General features: G+C 41.0%; 1 protein-coding gene across 1 annotated transcript; it reads left to right on the top strand.

The window, feature by feature from the left end:
- Positions 1-5,529: 5,529 nt before the first annotated feature.
- LOC123753893 (WAG22 antigen-like) lies at positions 5,530-17,123 on the top strand. The gene is made up of 3 exons (XM_069310241.1): positions 5,530-5,649; positions 8,510-9,286; positions 13,566-17,123. Exons 1-3 carry the CDS (start codon positions 5,530-5,532, stop codon positions 17,121-17,123), a joined length of 4,455 nt encoding a protein of 1,484 aa, XP_069166342.1.
- The last annotated feature ends 2,876 nt before the right edge of the window (positions 17,124-19,999 follow it).

Genomic DNA, 19,999 nt, shown 5'->3' with positions numbered 1-19,999 from the left:
CTGGATCACGATACACTCTGTCGGCTATCATTCCGATTGTCTCGTCCACAGGTACGTTGGTAAACAGCGATTCTACGTCCAACGAGGCTCTTATCCCTGTGGCCCGTGTGCCCCGCAGTAAGTCAACAAATTCCTTTGGAGACTTCAGGCTGAAGGCGCAAGGAACATAAGGAGTCAGCAGGCCGTTGAGTCGCTTCGCCAGTCTGTACGTGGGTGTGGGTATCTGGCTAATGATTGGCCGAAGTGGGTTTCCAGGCTTGTGTGTCTTGACATTTCCATACGCATATCCAGGTTTATATTTCCCAATGATCTTTGGCAGGTGGAGTCCGGATTTCTTGGCGTTCACAGTTTCGATCAGTTTGTTGACCTTTGCTTTTAATTCAGATGTAGTGTCCTTCATTACCCTTTGGTAATGAAGGACACTACAGCTGAATTAAAAGCAAAGGTCAACAAACTGATCAAAACTGTGAACGCCAAGAAATCCGGACTCCACCTGCCAAAGATCATTGGGGAATATAAACCTGGATATGCGTATGGAAATGTCAAGACACACAAGCCTGGAAACCCACTTCGACCAATCATTAGCCAGATACCCACACCCACGTACAGACTGGCGAAGCGACTCAACGGCCTGCTGACTCCTTATGTTCCTAGCGCCTTCAGCCTGAAGTCTCCAAAGGAATTTGTTGACTTACTGCGGGGCACACGGGCCACAGGGACAGAGCCTCGTTGGACGTAGAATCGCTGTTTACCAACGTACCTGTGGACGAGACAATCGGAATGATAGCCGACAGAGTGTATCGTGATCCAGCCTGTACTCCTCTTGACATACCAGAAAATATTCTGAGGAAACTACTCCAAGCTTGTACTAAAGAGGCACCCTTCTTGAGCCCGGATGGGCACATGTATAAGCAAGTAGATGGGGTCGCCATGGGTTCTCCCCTAGGTGTCCTGTTTGCAAACTTCTACATGGGTACCATCGAGCAAAAAGTCTTAGTCGACATGAACTTGAAACCGGCCATATACTGCAGGTATGTTGACGACATTTTTACACAGGTACCTGATGTCAGACATCTGCAGGAGCTGAAGGAGGCATTTGAGCAGAGTTCCGTGCTGCGTTTCACTTACGAGATGGAAAAGGATGGGACGCTGCCCTTTCTAGATGTAATAGTCATGGAAAAGGGCGGAGGTTTCCACACTGCAGTCTACACTAAGGAAACGAACATAGGAATGTGCCTAAATGCCAACAACGACTGCCCAGACAGGTACAAGAGGAGTGTTGTTAACGCATATGTCGACCGTGCTCTCAGCCACAGCTCAGAATGGAAGCAAGTCGACGAAGAACTTTGCAGGGTAAGGCAGGTCCTAGTCAATAACGGCTTCTCCAATGGTTTCGTCGAAGACATCATAAGAAGGAAAGTGAAAAGCCATGCAACCTCTGAAGAGACAACTAACACAACACCTATACCCCCTATTAGACTATTTTTCAGGAACTTCTTTTCCACAGCTCATAAAACGGAGGAAAGAGTCCTGAAAGATATTGTTAATAGAAACGTTGTCCCTACAGACAAAAATCAGAGGATACAACTGACGATTTACTCTAAAACCAGAAAAACGGCCAGCCTACTCATGAGAAACTCTCCAGACACAAAACAGAACGCTTTAAAAGAGACCAACGTCGTCTATGCCTTTAAATGCCCTCTTGGGGACTGTAAGCTCCAAAAAACCCAGTATATAGGCAAGACAACAACATCTCTTTCTAGGCGTTTAACGATGCATAAGCAACAGGGCTCCATTAAGGAACATATAATCTCTTCCCACAACCAAACCATAGCCAGAGAAATCCTAGTAAACAACACAGAAATCATCGATAGATACAGCGATAGCAGGCGGCTTGACGTTTGCGAGGCACTACACATCAAGAAGTCAACACCAGCAATCAACAGCCAATTATTGCACAACTATATTCTACCCACCTCTAGACTCCGCTCCAATATAGAAGCATCAAGAAATATGGACCAATAGGCTTTCTACAAACACTTCTATTCAATACCCATTGTTTCGTGTTCTGTCTTGTGTTGATGAAATTAATACCCTATTAATACCACCTCTTGTTCTGTCTTGTGTTGATGAAATTAATACCCTATTAATGCCACCTCTTGTTCTGTCTTGTGTTAATGCCACATCACCCCTTCCACCTCACTCAAATGTAGATATAAAATCGGAGATGCGTAAGTTCTATTCAGTTGTGTATTTGTGAACAAAAGTCTTTGAAAATGTAATAAGTTTTACGAAACGCGCTCGTGTCGCGTCAGACTAGAAATAAAAATGAATTTTGGAGAATTGATTTTTGATTTACTTCCAACAGTGAAAAGAAATGTACGAAAGATTGAGAAAATTCGTGTTAGAATTATTAATCTTACTTTTTCGGTCATATTTAATAATATATGTCTACAGGAAAGACTGCTACCAAAATATACTAATATATATATATATATATATATATATATATATATATATATATATATATATATATATATATATATATATATGTATATATATATGTATATATATATATATATATATATATATATATATATATATATATATATATATATATATATATATATATATATATATATATGTCGTACCTAATAGCCAGAACGCACTTCTCAGCCTACTATTCAAGGCCCGATTTGCCTAATAAGCCAAGTTTTCATGAATTAATGTTTTTTCGTCTACCTAACCTACCTAACCTAACCTAACCTAGCTTTTTTTGGCTACCTAACCTAACCTTACCTATAAATATAGGTTAGGTTAGGTTAGGTAGGGTTGGTTAGGTTCGGTCATATATCTACGTTAATTTTAACTCCAATAAAAAAAAATTGACCTCATTCATAGAGAAAAGGGTTGCTTTATCATTTCATAAGAAAAAAATTATAGTAAATATATTAATTCAGAAAAACTTGGCTTATTAGGCAAATCGGGCCTTGAATAGTAGGCTGAGAAGTGAGTTCTGGCTACTAGGTACGACATATATATATATATATATATATATATATATATATATATATATATATATATATATATATATATATATATATGTCGTACCTAGTAGCCAGAACGCACTTGTTAGCCTACTATGCAAGGCCAGATTTGCCTAATAAGCCAAGTTTTCTTGAATTAATATATTTTCTCTATTTTTTTTCTTATGAAATGATAAAGCTACCCATTTCATTATGTATGAGGTCAATTTTTTTTTATTGGAGTTAAAATTAACATAGATATATGACCAAACCTAACCAACCCTACCTAACCTAACCTAACCTATCTTTAGAGGTTAGGTTAGGTGAGGTAGCCGAAAAAGTTAGGTTAGGTTAGGTTAGGTAGGTTAGGTTGTCGAAAAACAATTAATTCAGGAAAACTTGGCTTATTAGGCAAATCGGGCCTTGCATAGTAGGCATAAAAGTGCGTTCTGGCTACTAGGTACGACATATATATATATATATATATATATATATATATATATATATATATATATATATATATATATATATATATATATATATATATATATATATATATATATATATATATATATATCGTACCTAGTAGCCAGAACGCACTTCTCAGCGTACTATGCAAGGCCCGATTTGCCTAATAAGCCAAGTTTTCATGTATTAATGTTTTTTCGACTACCTAACCTAACCTAACCTAACTTTTTCGGCTACCAAACCTAACCTAACCTATAAAGATAGGTTAGGTTAGGTTAGGTAGGGTTGGTTAGGTTCGGTCATATATCTACGTTAATTTTAACTCCAATAAAAAAAAATTGACCTCATACATAATGAAATGGGTAGCTTTATCATTTCGTAAGAAAAAAATTAGAGAAAATATATTAATTCAGGAAAACTTGGCTTATTAGGCAAATCGGGCCTTGCATAGTAGGCTGAGAAGTGCGTTCTGGCTACTAGGTACGACATATATATATATATATATATATATATATATATATATATATAGATATATATATATATATATATATGTCGTACCTAATAGCCAGAACGCACTTCTCTGCCTACTATGCAAGGCCCGATTTGCCTAATAAGCCAAGTTTTCATGAATTAATTGTTTTTCGACTACCTAACCTACCTAACCAAACCTAACCTAACTTTTTCGGCTACCTAACCTAACCTAACCTAAAAAGATAGGTTAGGTTAGGTTAGGTAAGGTTGGTTAGGTTTGGTCATATATCTACGTTAATTTTAACTCCAATAAAAAAATATTGACCTCATACATAATGAAATGGGTAGCTTAATCATCTCATAAGAAAAAAAATTGAGAAAATATAATAATTCAGGAAAAGTTGGCTTATTAGGCAAATCGGGCCTTGCATAGTAGGCCGAGAAGTGCGTTCTGGCTATTAGGTACGACATATATATATATATATATATATATATATATATATATATATATATATATATATATATATATATATATATATATATATATATATATATATATATATATATATATATAGTATATTTTGGTAGCAGTCTTTCTTGTAAACATATATTGTTATATATGACCGAAAAAGAAAGATTAATAATTCTGAAACGAATTTTCTCAATATTTCTTATGTTTCTTCTCAATATTTCTTATGTTTTTACTTCACTGTTGAGGGAAGTTGAAAAATTAACTCTCCAAAGTTCATTTTCACAATTTATTTATTATGTTCTGACGCTTAAAGATGCGTTTCGCAAGGCACTCCTTACATTTTCAAACACAAATTTATCTTGCTTGTGCATAAGCTTATACTCGCTTGGGGTGAGGTGGTGTAGGACGTGATTGAGATGAACAAGTGGATGAAACATAAGGGACATTAATAGGCTATTTCATGCTAAAACATTAGTAGCTTATTTTCCAGCTGCTACTGTCTCTATGTGGGTTCGGGGTCGTGAAGTGGGTAGAATGTAATTATGTGTTAACTAGTTGTTGATTGCTAGTCATGACTTTTTCATGTGCAGGGCCTTGGTGATATCCAGTCTCCTGTTGTCATTATTCCTGTCGATTATTTCAATGTTGCTTGTTAAAATGTCTCTGGTGATGGTCTGGTTGTGTGAGAAGAATATATGCTCCTTGATGGAGCCCTGTTACTTGTGTATTGTTAATCGCCTAAAGAGAGACGTTGTTGTTTTGCCTATATACTGAGATCTTTGGAGCTGACAGTCCCGAAGTGGGCATGTGAAGGTATAGACGACGTTAGTCTCGTGTAAGGCGTTTGGTTTGGTGTCTGGAAAGTTCTTCATGAGTAGGTTGGCGGTCTTCTTGTTTTTGTAGTAAACTGTTAATTGTGTCTTCTGATTTGTGTCTGTGGGGATAACGTTCCTAACAATAATATCCAACAGAAGTCTTTCCTCAGTTTAATAAACCGTGAAAAAGAAGTGCTTGTAAAACAATTTAATAAGAGATACAGGTGTTGTGTAGGGTGATTCTTCAGAGGTTGCATGGCGTATCACCTTTCTTTTAATGACGTCTTCAATGTCTTCTGGTTGGGAGCAGGTTGACGAGGAACTCTGTAGAGTAAGGCAGATCCTAGTCAATAAAGACTTCTCTAACGATTATGTTGAAGACGTCATTAAAAGGAAAGTGACACGCCATGCAACCTCTGAAGAAACAACACAACACCTGTACCTCCTATTAGATTGATATAATTGGTGAAGCTATATTAGGAACTGAAACCACTGAAGCCATATTAAGAACTCTCGGTATCAATACAAGCAATACGAGTATTAGCAACTTACTCCAATACTAGAATCAATAATAGAGACTCCTACCATCAGTATAAGCAATAATAACAACTCCTTTTATCAACAGAAATAGTAAATACCAATCCTAACTTCAAAAGAAAACAACATCATCGGAAACAATAATAGACCTCTCTATAATTTTGGTAATGTATTCAAAAGCATAAAATTTCAGCCAGTTTTCTTGCGGAATAAAAAATATCACACATACCAAATAGTGACAGTGTCAGACCACGGAGGAAGACTTGAAACAGGAATTTCCTTTTCGTATATTAATATGTCTTCAGAAGGAGTCATTTCGTATTAATATACGAAAGTACTTAAGGAAATTATTGTTTCAATTCTTCCTCCGTGGTCTGACACTGTGACATTTTTAATCACGTGTTTATTTTTCGTGATTTACACACATACCAAATAGTGTTTGTCATATTCATAAGTTCAAGGTTCGAACCCATCCCAGTTGAAAATAATGACATTAAGATCTAAATATTTCTCCATTGTGATAATGATTTTCCTGGTTTTCCTATTTTCTCGCGGTCTTAACTACACTCCATTATGTAAAAAACTGTCAGAGATCCCACCATCATTGTTCCTCATGATATTATTCATCTTATAAGAAAAGTATCTATTTTAATTCATATATATTTTATTTATTTACACTATACAGACTCAATATGATTCTTAAGTTTGCAAGACTCACATGCCTTGAAGCGAAATATAAATACCCTTGAAAATGATGGTTTCCTCAGCATTCCAACCACTACCATCAATTACCTTCTTCCCAACAAAGGGTAATTGAGAGGAATCACAGCTCTGATTTAGTGACGATGTTAACACACCTGAAATATTTGTTTTCTATTTTTCTTACCCAATTGTATTCATTGTACTTTTCTTTAGTGAGACAACTCAAATTTAATTTTAATTTTCAATGTAATTCCACTAGCTACTGGTGGTTTTCAGCTTTTAAACTACTAACATCACCAGCCATATTTGTATTGTATTTAAATTTTACATCTCTTTGAATATCATTATTGATTTTGAAAGATATGTAAATATTGAAATATATGTTACATGTCTCAATATTTGTTCATTTCCTAGCATCAATGAAATGAAAACAAATTTTCAGCAGCCCGTCCTTACAAATATTGGCTAAAACTTCGTTATTCAGGTTTATGAACGAAAACCATTATCCTCACGGCTCACGACCAGTTACGTTTCAACGCCTCTTGAAGAATACTTTGAATGGTACAACTCTGAAGGCTTTGACCACGTGCTAAAAATGCAAATAATTGCCAACAGAACCAAAACACAGAGCCTAACCTTCCCTAGGTGTAACTATTCACAAACTAATAATATACACAAATATTTATTTATGTTCGGCAAAATACCGTTTTTAGCTACAATGTTTAAACTGACAATTACATCTTTGGAGTCTCCTTCAACCTGAACGATCATAACCTGACGCTGGGTTGGTCTTTTAGCGACTTAAATGGATTTCTAATGTCAGTATATCGTGTATACACTAACAGTGTAGTGTTATAATACACTATACATAGTGTATACACTAATGTACTTTAAGCCCGAAGCCCTTTAGTCTTTATGATGAAGCGATCAGTGATGTGATGATAAGAAGCTCAGCATGGCTTCGCATGACTGTACCTCTAAGCCACTTCGGATCCCAAAGACACATTTGTAAGACTTAACATAATGTGAAACCAAAACTGGCCTTTTCTCAGAGTATAAATATATATTTATGTTTCTTATAATTTGGTTTAGTTGGGCTAAGGAAAAGTGCAAGAAAACAATGATGACATTTAACTCAAACCCAAGCAACAGTACACACAGAAATCACAATAGCGTGATGCATCAAATGAACAAATCCACGAGAGCGTCTCTGAGAGACTGCAAGGATCTGTGGTACATCAAGTTGATTTCCCGGTTGCAATTCTTATCTTATCCATATCGTAGCTCAGTCGATTAAGGTGCGTCTGGGATCCTCTCTGACAAAGTTTCGAACCCTCGTCATGGCCCTTGAGGATTTGTCCAAGCAACAGTGACATCACTAATATCTAAAAATATTGGGAATTTGACATAGCACTGTAATTGCAACCCAGACAACGAATGGTAAAATTAATGGTGTAACTATTAGCGAGAAGTATAATTGTTTAGAGAGCTTCCAAGTAGTACACAAAGGGTCGAGTGACCCTGAAACACCAGCGTATGCTTCACCGCCAAGCTGGACGGGATATAAGTACTCAGGTTCGAACCCCTCAACCACCAGTCATCACCAAGACGCTCCAGACACTACTGCAGATATGGTCAGTCTTTCTCCTTTTCAGGTTAATAGTATATTGTGTTTACAATCGTCTACCCTAATGTCTGTTACCCAGAGTTATTGTTTCTCCTGACGAATAATCCTCTCATTTGCTATTCAATCCATGTTCAATGTTCAATGTTTTTTATGTTCAAATTTTTCCAGTAAATATTTTTTCAATTTTCCCAAGTCAATCAGTCTAGCTTTGAGTTTAAAGGTTATTCTTTGTGGGGTTTGAACTTAAATATTTCAGTCGCAGTCACTATATTCATAAATATGTTTGTTGTAATATATATAGCACTTGCAGACCTTGTTACAGTTTAAAGGAAATAGTTATAAAATACAAATATGTATCATATTTTATATTATTATTGATTTTGCTTTCCAGGCGCTGATGTTGATGACCGCATGCGCTGCTCTCCTTGACCTATGCGCCGCACAAGGCGTCGCCCCCAGTTTTGGCCTCACTGGTGCAGGGACATTTCCCCAAGATGCCGGGAGATTTCCCCAAGATGCCGGGAGATTTCCCCAAGATACCGGGAGATTTCTCCAAGATGCCGGGAGATTTCCCCAAGATGCTTTTGGTTCATCTGGTGATGGACCAAGCTTCTTTACCAGTGGTATACCAACAAATCAAAATCCTGGATCTCTCTCCAATTCTGGTGTAGGAAGTGTTGTTAATCCGTTTGCTAATGACTTCGGCCTGGGCCCTACTAGAACCTTTGGGGGAAATAATTTTGCCGATGGTTCCTTTGGAGTTAATGGTCGTTTACCCAGTAGTTTCTTGGGCTCCACGGACAGTGTAATTGGGTCTTTGGGTGGCTTCGGCGGACCTGTTGATTCCTTTGACAGCTCGTTCGGTAGCCCCTTTGGCACAGGATCTCTTATTCCGTTCATAAATGGCTTCGTCAGAGATCCTGTTAGTTCCTTTGGCGGCAATGGTGGTGGTTCCATCGACAGCTTATCTGGTCTTAATGGCCGCTTTCCAGGTTTATTTCTCGTCTCCGAGGACGATTTTGGAGGCTCTTTTGGTGACTCTCGTGGCTCTGTTGGGCCCTTTGGCAGCCCTCTGGATGGAATTTTAGGGTTCAACAACAACTTCGATGCCTCTTTTGGAGTTCCAAGTGCGTTCGTCGGTAATCATGGAGGTTTCTTCGTACCCATAGTAACTCCGTCGGGAGCTTTCCTAGTTCCATCATCCTTGTTTACATCTTCCTAACTAGCGGTGTAGGTTAGTGTTACTGGAAGTTGTGCTTCCAGTTATAGCAGACATCTAGGCGTCCTTGATGTACGGGCCAGCCGAGGCTCCGAGGCGTCCGTGATACGGATACTGTCAAATTATTTATTCAGCTCAACCCACGTGACTTCTTCCAACTTCAATGGAAAAGTGAATGGCGTAACTGAATTAATCACTACATAACATTTATAAATATATTTACATAAACAGATTTATTGTATTTATTTCCCCACTCGACAGTATAATTAAGCATAATTCGACACCATGAAATTTTAAATATATATAAACTTCGAAATATTAATAGAAAAGGTAATAAAGTAATTTTTTATTAATATTCTGTTCAATATGTTGGAAAAATATAATAAATGTTGAAAAAAAATTCATTTATTTTAATATAACGTGTTCTCTATTTCATAATATAAATAAACCATTAATGTTAAATACATCACCGAATGTTGTTGTGTGTAAGTGTTTTTATGTGTTTGTGAATGTTAATGTGTTGGTCAGTATCTGTTTGTTTATGTATGTGCTCGGGTCTCTTCTCTCCTTTTCTTCCCTCTTCTTCCCTCTCTCTTGCCCCTCTTTCTCCCTCTCCCTTCCCCTCTACTCCCCTCTCTCTCTTCCCACCTCTCTCTTTCCCCCTCTTTCTTAGTCCCCTCTCTCTTCCCCCCTCTCTCTCTTCCCCTTCTCTCTTCCCCCCTCTCTCTCTTCCCCCCTCTCTCTTTCCCCCCTCTCTCTTCCCCCCTCTCTCTCTTCCCTCCTCTCTCATCTCCTCTCCCAACTCTTTCACAGTTTTCCCCCAGCTCCACTCTCTCCCCTCTCTCATTATTCTTTCCCTGTCTCACTTCCTTCTCCTCATCCCATCTCTCCCCTTTCCTTTTTTATCCTTCGCCACTCCTCTCCCTCCACCCATTCTCCCATTTTCTCCATCTTTGTTCTTTGCCTCTCCCTCTCTCACCCCGTCTCTACCCTATCTCCCATCTCTCCCTCTCTCTTCATCACATTTTCCTTTTCTCTACTTTCTCCACCGTTGGTCAGTCTCATAACTTTCCAGGACAATCGTTCGAGGATCCACGTCGTCTGGTTACTCTATTTTATTTATTTATTTTATTTATTTATTTATATACAAGAAGGTACATTGGGTTTGTGGGAATACATAGCATGGTACAGTAATTGCACTCTTGTAAAGCCACTAGTACGCGCTGCGTTTCGGGCAGGTCCTTAATCTAACAGATAATTTTAAGTAGGTAAATTCTATCAGAATTAATAAAATGATAACATATACATTGTAATCTCCTTAATCTCCTTCACATTGCGTCCTCTACTTAAGTAGTTTACAGTTGCAAACTTGTCCACTGTTCTCACAAAGTCAATGTGACTGAGGGTTTATGAGCGTACATATGCTGTGCAAGTATGTGCTTAAAAGACAGACTTCAACTCCTGGGTCCCGTCTTGTAGTCGCTGATTTTAACGGCTTCGGAGATCTTGGTGATTATCATATATACTCAAGAAACCATGAAAGAAGTTTACATGAACTACTCTTGAAGTGAAGTACATTTTTCTTTCTTTTTTTCAGATATTTTTTTTTCAGTTTATTTGAACTTTTAGTAGTAATAAACACCCTGTCATGTTGCCACTGTTGTTGCCCTGTACTCGCCCAGTCGCGCTTGCGAGGGTTGAGCTCTGGCTCTTTGGTCCCGCCTCTCAACTGTCAATCAACTAATGTACAGATTCCTGAGCCTACTGGGTCCTATCATATCTACATTTGAAACTGTGTATGGAGTCAGCCTCCACCACATCACTTTCTAATGCATTCCATCTGTTAATTACTCTGACATTGAAAAGGGTCTTTCTAACGTCCTTGTGGCTCATTTGGGTACTCACTCTCCACCTGTGTCCCCTTGTTCGCGTGCCACCCATGTTAAACAGCTTATCTTTATCCACTCTGTTAGTTCCTCTGAGAATTTTATAGGTGGGGATCATGTCTCCCCTCACTCTCCTGTTTTCCAGTGTCGTGAGGTCTAGTTTTCCCATTCATCGTCCTGCCCTGTTCTTGTCCTGCCGTCCTGCCACTGTTCTTATCCTGCCCTCCTGACACTGTTCCTGTCCTGCTGTCCTGCCACTGTTCTTATCCTGCCGTCCTGCCACTGTTCTTATCCTGCCGTCCTGCCACTGTTCTTATCCTGCCGTCCTCACAAATTTTTGCAGCATCTTCAAATATTGATACAGATGTCTCTGTTTACTGTTAGGTCGCTGAGACACAGATCAATATGAGCATGAACCTCAACACGAACCCCCTTACACACGCCAACCACATACTTTCCCAACCTTGCATTTCTCCTTTCACAGTTACCTTCTGTTTCCCATCCGAGCGATAGTCTCTCTCTCCCATTACTACACTTCCAGTTACGCTTGCTTTGGTTTTAGTTTTGTTTAGGAGCCTTACGTAAGAGGACTCTGTCAAATGTTGTCTTATAATCAAGACTATAAAAGAGAAGGCTACCTACCTTCTGCCTACCATTTTCTTTGGTGATTTGTATATGTAACATCAAGATACCATCACCACTATAATTGCATGGTACTTTCACTACAACACCAATAAAATACAATTTAAAAAAAAAACAGCAAAGTACAGTAAACTGATGGACAGACGACAAATCTAGGACGGTAGAGGGACGGTCTTGCTTCATGCAGGTCGGCGTTCAATCCCCGACCGTCCAAGGGGTTGGGCACCATTTCTTTCCCCGTCTCATCCCAAATCCTTATCCTGACACCTTTGAAGTGCTATATAGTTGTAATGGCGTGGGGATTTCTCCTGATGGTTCCCTTCCTCTTCCTTCAACTAAATTGTTCTTGCGCATCAAAAACAATAACATAATGTCTCTCTAACACTAAAATCAATATATAGAATCATCAATAAGGTAACATCATCCTAACATCAAGAAGGTAACATCTGGCCATCTTAAATAAGGTAATGTAGCTCAACGTCACTAAGGTAACATCATCCAAACTTCAGTTAGTTATCATCAACCCAATATTAATTTTGTAACATCAGCTCAACATCAATTGGGTAACATAAATCTAAAAGCAATAGGATAACATCAGATCAACATAAAAAGTGACATCACCCATCATCAATAAGGTCCCATCACTCCAATATCAATAAGGTAGCATTAACCCATAACTGATACAGTTATATTAGCCCATCATCAATAAGTACCATCAGACCAACATCAATAAGGTACCATCAACTCATCATCAATAAAGTAACATCAGCCCATCATCAAGATAACATGAGCGCCTACAGTAAGCGTTCATTTTCAGCTATAATTAATGTACAACTCTCGCAAATAACTATGTTAACACCTATAATATTTCGCAGACTTCAGTAATTACAAACTATTACAACAATTATCATACGATTATTTCTGCTTTGTTACATCCACCTGCACCACTGAGCACTGCCACCAGCAGCCACTAACACCACTATCACTCCCATCTAGTGACGTGGTCATGTATATAGTTTTCCCTAACATCCTGAATCTAATTTATACAAATGAATCAATAACTTCCACAAAGAGGCAGAGTATCATGACTACTGAGAGTAATCACTAACGTGCTTATATCACGTTATTGTATCATGGTCACGAGATTACCATGGTCATCATGGTCATACCATAGTCATAGAGAGTAATCACTAACGTGATACATCAATGATCAAATCCGTCCATTTATCATGCTCACCTACAGGAGTGACCACTGCCATTGAAAAATATTACTCTACAGCTTAGTGTGTGTGACTTTAACAAGACAACGAATTACACAATTAATATCATGAGTAGACGTTGTTCACCGAACCGCTTTGACGCCACAAAGGGCGCTGTGACCTTCGGGTGTCCGTGTGCGCGACCACGGAGCGGAACGGGATATAAGGGGCCCGACAGGACCTCAGGCAGCAGTCAAGACCGAGGCTCACCTGGCAAACAATACTTCCTTTGCCATGGTCAGTTTCTGGTTTTAATGTTAATATTTAATATAACTTTTTTTTATTGAGGATTATCTCCTCTCATGCCTTTGTCGACAATAATTATTGTCTTCTTAATAAATACTATTTCATTTAGTTCGACTGTTGGCATTCCATTTTTTATTAATATTATTTTATTAATGTATTGTTTATTAATTTATTTTGTATTAATATGTTTTCCAGAAGTTGTTGTTGATCGCCGTTTGTGTTGTCGTGTTTGGGTCGTCCAGAGTATACAGCGCCTCTCCTCACATCAGGGAAGCGGCGGAGAGCAAGACCCCCAAAAGCATTTTGACTCCTGATGGAGAACAAGAAAGATTATATAGCGGACGTCGGAGTGCCTTCAATGGGGCACCTAGTGGCTTAGTAGGACCTGGAGGAACATTTAGTGCGAAGCCAGGTGGTAAAGGAGCTGTAACAGCAAGCGGACACCCTGGAAACACCAACCCGCTTGGGGACTTCTCCAAGTCCGGAAGTCAGGCTTTCACTAATTCAGACACAAGTGCCAGCGTCAAGCCACATGTGAATGGATTCACCAGTGAGCCTGTGAGAGCCTTCAGCGGTAATCGTGCTGCCTTCGGAAACACCTTTGGTGTAAAACATGATCTGTCAAGCACCTTTGCAGACTCCTCAAATGATCCAGTTAGCTCCTCGAATCCCCCTCGCAACGGCAAAAGTTCCTCTGGTAGCAAATTGATAACCACTGTTATTGGTTCATCTGCTTCAGCTAAGCTTGATGCGAGTAATACTGGTAATTCGGCGAAGAATGCTGCCTCAAATGGCAACGATGGTTCCTTTGACAGCTCCTTTGGTGTTACTCATCAGTCAAATGACTTTTCGGACTTCTCAAACGGAATTACTAGCTCGTTTGGTGGCCCACACGACCTAAGAGGCTTTGGCAAGTCCCTCGGTGCCTCCGGTAGTGGGTTTTTCACTAATTTTGGCGAAAATGGTGCCTTCAATCCTCTTAATACGGAATTCAACAGCGGTTCTCATAGTTCATTCGGCGGTAATGATGGTTCATCTAACAGCGCCTTTGATATAAGAAATGGCCAACCAAGTGCACACATAAACACTCAGGGTGGTCCCTTTGGTGGCATTCGTGGGTCAGGCGCTGCAGGTAGTGGACCTTTTGCTAGTTCAGGAGCGAACAGGGCTTTTAATCCGGTTAACCAATTCTCGAGTGATTCGGTTAGCTCCTTCGATAACTCTTTTCGTGTCAATAGTGGTCAATCAAATGGTTTTGGGAACCCATCTGGAGGTTTTGGTGACCTTCGTGACTCTGTTGACGGGTCTGGCACATCTGTAAGTGGGTCTTTTGGTAATCCCAGTGCGAGTAGGAATTTCAGTCCGAGTCAAAATGTATTCGTCAGCGGTCCCAGTAGCCCATTTGGAAGCAACGATGATTCTTTTCACAGTTCCTTTGGCGAAAGAAATGACCAGTCGAATAGCTTTGTAGACTCCTCGGGTGGAATTACTGACACTTTTCGTGGCCCTCGGGACTCTATTGGGGGGTCTGACCGCTCTCTCGGTGCCTCTGGCAGTGGGTCGTTTGCTAATCCTGGTGAAATAGGTTCTAACAATCCAATTAACGAAGATTTATCAAGTTTTCCTGGTAGTTCATTCGGTGGAAAGGATGACTCCTTCGATAGCACTTTTGGTGCAAGAAATGGTCAGTCAGGCGGCTTCGGAGAATCGTCAAATGGTGGTGTTAGTTCCTTTGGTAAAATTCCTGGTTTTGTAGCTGCCCCAGGAAGTGGAAGCGGCACTTTTAATCAGATGGACAAACAGTTTTCTAGTGGATCGGCTGGCTCCTTTGGCGGCGATGTTGGTTCCGTCGACAGCTCGTTTGGTGTCAAGAACGGTCAATCAGATGGGACTACAGACTTGTTGAATGGTCTTCTCGGTTCGTTTAGTGGCCTTCGTGGGTCTGAAAGTGCATTTGGCAGCTCTCTCGATACTTCCGGTAGTGGAAGTGGTCCTAAAGGTCCCTTTCATGGCGATAATGGTTCATTCGATAACTCCTTTGATGCAAAAAATGGTAGGCCAGAAGGCTTCGGGGGCTTCCTGGACAGAAATGATGGCTCGTCTGGTGGCTTTGGAGGTGAATCTGTTGGCGGGTTTGGTGACTCAAACAGTGGAAGAGGTGTTAGTGTGTTTCCTAATCCTGCTGTAAATGGCAAAGTTAACCCGATTAACAAGGATTTCTCCAGCGCTCCTACTGGTTCATTCATGGGCAATGGTGGTTCCTTTGACAACACCTTCCGTGTTAAAGGCGATCAACCAGGAGGCTTCACTGACTCTTCAAATGGGTTTGCTGGCTCTTTTGGTGGAGTTCGCGACCCAGTTGGAGCCTTTGGTAATCCTCAAGGTACTCCAAGTAGTTTCCTCGGTGGCTTCAGTGGGTCCGGGAGTAGTCCCGAAGGCTTCAGTGGGCCCGGGAGTAGTCTCGGTGGCTTCAGTGGGCCCGACAGTAGTCCCAGTGGCTTCAGTGCGCCAGGCAGTAGTCACGGAGGTTTCAGTGGGTCCGGGAGTAGTCCCAATGGCTTCAGTGGGCCCGGGAGTAGTCCCAATGGCTTCAGTGGGCCTGGGAGTAGTCCCGGTGGCTTCAGTGGGCCCGGCAGTAGTCCCGGTGGCTTCAGTGGGCCCGGCAGTAGTCCCGGTGGCTTCAGTGGGCCCGACAATAGTCCCGGTGGCTTCAGTGGGCCCGGGAGTAGTCTCGGTGGCTTCAGTGGGTCCGGAAGTAGTCCCGGTGGCTTCAGTGGGCCCGGCAGTAGTCTCGGTGGCTTCAGTGGGCCCGGCAGTGGCCCCGATGGCTTCAGTGGGCCCGGCAGTAATCCCGGTGGCTTCAGTGGGCCCGGCAGTAGCCCCGATGGCTTCAGTGGGTCCGGCAGTAGCCCCGGTGGCTTCAGTGGGCCAGGCAGTAGTCACGGAGGCTTCAGTGGGCCCGGGAGTAGCCCCGGTGGCTTCAGTGGGCCCGGCAGTAGTCTCGGTGGCTTCAGTGGGCCCGGCAGTAGTCCCGGTGGCTTCAGTGGGTCCGGCAGTAGTCCCGGTGGCTTCAGTGGGCCCGGGAGTAGCCCCGGTGGCTTCAGTGGGCCCGGCAGTAGTCCCAGTGGCTTCAGTGGGTCCGGCAGTAGTCCCGGTGGCTTCAGTGGGCCCAGCAGTAGTCACGGAGGCTTCAGTGGGCCCGGGAATAGTCCCGGTGGCTTCAGTGGGCCCGGTAGTAGTCCCGTTGGCTTCAGTGGGCCCGGCAGTAGCCCCGGTGGCTTCAGTGGGCCCGGCAGTAGTCTCGATGGCTTCAGTGGGCCCGGGAGTAGTCCCGGTGGCTTCAGTGGGCCCGGCAGTAGTCCCGGTGGCTTCAGTGGGCCCGGCAGTAGTCTCGGTGGCTTCAGTGGGCCCGGCAGTAGCCCCGGTGGCTTCAGTGGGCCCGGCAGTAGTCTCGATGGCTTCAGTGGGCCCGGGAGTAGTCCCGGTGGCTTCAGTGGGCCCGGCAGTAGTCCCGGTGGCTTCAGTGGGCCCGGCAGTAGTCTCGGTGGCTTCAGTGGGCCCGGGAGTAGTCCCGGTGGCTTCAGTGGGCCCGGGAGTAGTCCCGGTGGCTTCAGTGGGCCCGGGAGTAGCCCCGGTACCTCTACCAGTTCCTTCGGCAACAGCGGTGGAGTATTCATAGCCTTCGTGACTCCGTCGGGAGTCTTCTTGGCTCCGTGGGCGGTTCTGGTGTCCCCTTCAGGTGTAGTTGGATAATTTTGAAGGCTTTAGGATATATGTGGCGGTCTTGATATTTGTTCTTAAGGCTAATAGAATTTTATTAACGAATTCATATATTAAAATAATATATATATTAGTAAAATAATATTTAATATAGAGAAGAGTATGTTAAACTATGAAGTTACAATATTCCTTTAAAGTGTGTATGTTACTTTAAAAGTATATATGGTATATATGGGTTGATTCATATACTGGTGCATTTAAATATTACAATTTAACTTTATAATATTTTATTGACTTTTACATCTAAATGTTGTTCAATTTAAAATATATATAACATCTGCATAGGAAAATGTTGTGAAATATTAAAATTTAGATCATAAAATCCAACTTACATATATATGAAATAAATAAAGATACAATATTAAATTTATATATCACTTACTTTATATGTTTTTATATATTTAAGTTAAATGTAGAATGTGTATTGTTGATCAGACCACACACTAGAAGTCTCAAGTGTCTTGAGACTCTTAAGACTTCTCAAGACGTCTCATTCTTAAGTCTCAATCGACTTGAGAATGGTCCAGGACGGACCGAAACGTCGTCGTCCCTTCATCTTCTAGTGTGTGGTTTGGTCAACATACTTTAGCCACGTTATTGTGACTCATCGCCCGCGTAGAATGTGTATATTTAATGCGTAGTTGAGCTATGATGCATGTGTATGAACATGCATTGTTGATTCAGTTACTGCGAATATTTTTTTATTATATTTTCTTATAAATACCGAACAGTGCGTATGGGTTAGTGAAGTCTAGTTCTTCATGTTCAGTCCCTTCTTGTTCCTGATGCGTTATTTTTAAATTTTGCTGACGTTAGAGTTTTTTGTCGTATCTGACCTTGACGTTGTGGATGGATAAGCCTCTATGACATCATATTTCAGCGTGTTCCGCCAGTTTGTCAAATGAATGTGGTAGGAGAACATTCTTATTTTCATTTGTCTTAACTGCATTTGCAGCTTCCACCTATGTCCTTTTGTTATTTTTCTCTCACTTTAAAGAGTCTGTCCTTGTCAAAGTTGTCTATAACCCCTAAGTAACATATTCCACTTACTGAAAGCTCTAACGTTGAAAAACGTTATCTGACATCTCAGTGATTAATTTGTGTTTCTAATTTCCATGTATTACCCCTTGTTCTTCTATTTCTGGTTATGAACAATGGTGTTGTGTCTACGTTATCAATTTCCCTTAGTATCCTTAGTGTCCACGTTATCAATTACCCTTAGTATCCTAGTAGTATCCTTAGTATCCTATATGTTGCTATCATGTCCCCCACCTATTGTTTCATTTCTCCAGTGTAGTTAGGTCCAGTTCTCTCAGTATTTCCTCATAGTCCAATCTCTCCAGCTCATGAACGAGCCTCGTTGAATATCTCTGAACCTTTTTAAATTGTCCTTGTCCTTTTTCAGATGAGGGGTTTCAATCCCGGGACGCATATTCAGGAGTAAAACTCACCTTTATTGTGTATGGAACACGTAAGCCCCTTCATTCGAGTTCCTGAAGGATACACGGACGTTGGCCAGTATACCACAGACGATGCTGTCGTTATTATGCTGATGTCGGCTTCTGGCATTAGATTTGTGGTTACATCTACTCTCCTGGACGTCCCACTCCTGTTCCATTCCTCATAACTTTGCATTTGGGAGGGTTAATTACTAGCTAATCCATAATTATCTGTCTCAGTCCTGAATCTTTTCATTGGTTTTGCATCATCCGCAAACATTGATATTTCTAATCTCTAATCCATTTCAATCTCATTTGGGTTCCATATAAATGTTATTGATATGGACCAGTTTCCAGTCACGTTGTGGACATATATTTGAAACAAAATGTTCCCCAAAACCGACCCTTGTGGTACTCCACTCCTAAATATCTCTGTAGCCCTTTGTTTCCATCTTGCCAAGTACTCCCGGACCCACCTTAAAAATCTTTCAGATACGCCAGCCTGCTTCTCTAGCTTCAGTAAGAGTCGCTTATGCGGAACTTTATGGAATGTACCTTCCGCCCCTCTCCCTTCTTATCTTCTTAATAGGACCAATGTTACCTACACCGACAAGCCTATGACAGCAGGTCCCGCCCACCAGACCTCTGCAACGTTGGGTACAGCAAGAGCCAAGCTCCTGGTCTCCAACCCATATATGATCTTTCATTGATAGGAAAATTACACAATAATGAATGCAATAAATGTGTGTGCTTGATTTAGGATCAAATTAAACATTGAGAGGAACCTGACGCAGCATTACAGTTAGTATGACAGCCTCAGATTAAATGCATATGTTAGCCTCGAAAATCGAATCATATTCAGCGGTTCCTTATAAATTCAACACATTTACATATGATATATAATAGCACAAAAAAAATACTGATCTTATTAAATGCAGATTATGGTAGATTCTGCATCACATGTAATTAGTGGAAGAGCAACTGTGAGATCATTAACATCCGCGTACACAAATCGTCTGAAGTTGTCACGATAATTCTCCATTAGACATACATGGAACAAATTATGCCTTGCATGTCTTCAATTATTAAAATTAAAAATACTATTTGTATGTCGATATGTACATTGAGGTATGTATCGTGCTTCTCGGTATATATATATATATATACCTCGACCTTATCTTAGCCGTGAACTTGTTCAGGAATAGAATATACATGCTAGGTAGGTCAGTAAACTATTGTGGTTGTCTTAGCAACCCTCGAGTGGTTGCTAGGCATCAAGCCCAATCCAAGAACTATATTTGATCTATTAAGATTGCATATGTGCATTACCTGTAATTCAATCAAGCTACAGCAGCTGTGTCGAGATGGGGACCGGTGAATAATGCACTAGGGGGCCTCGTAGCCTGGTGG

Source organism: Procambarus clarkii, chromosome 6 (genome assembly GCF_040958095.1).
Source record: "Procambarus clarkii isolate CNS0578487 chromosome 6, FALCON_Pclarkii_2.0, whole genome shotgun sequence".
NCBI classification, from domain to species: Eukaryota; Metazoa; Arthropoda; class Malacostraca; order Decapoda; family Cambaridae; genus Procambarus; species Procambarus clarkii.
The sequence above is the reverse complement of the archived record's forward strand: the minus strand, read 5'-3'. Positions and strand labels throughout refer to the sequence as shown.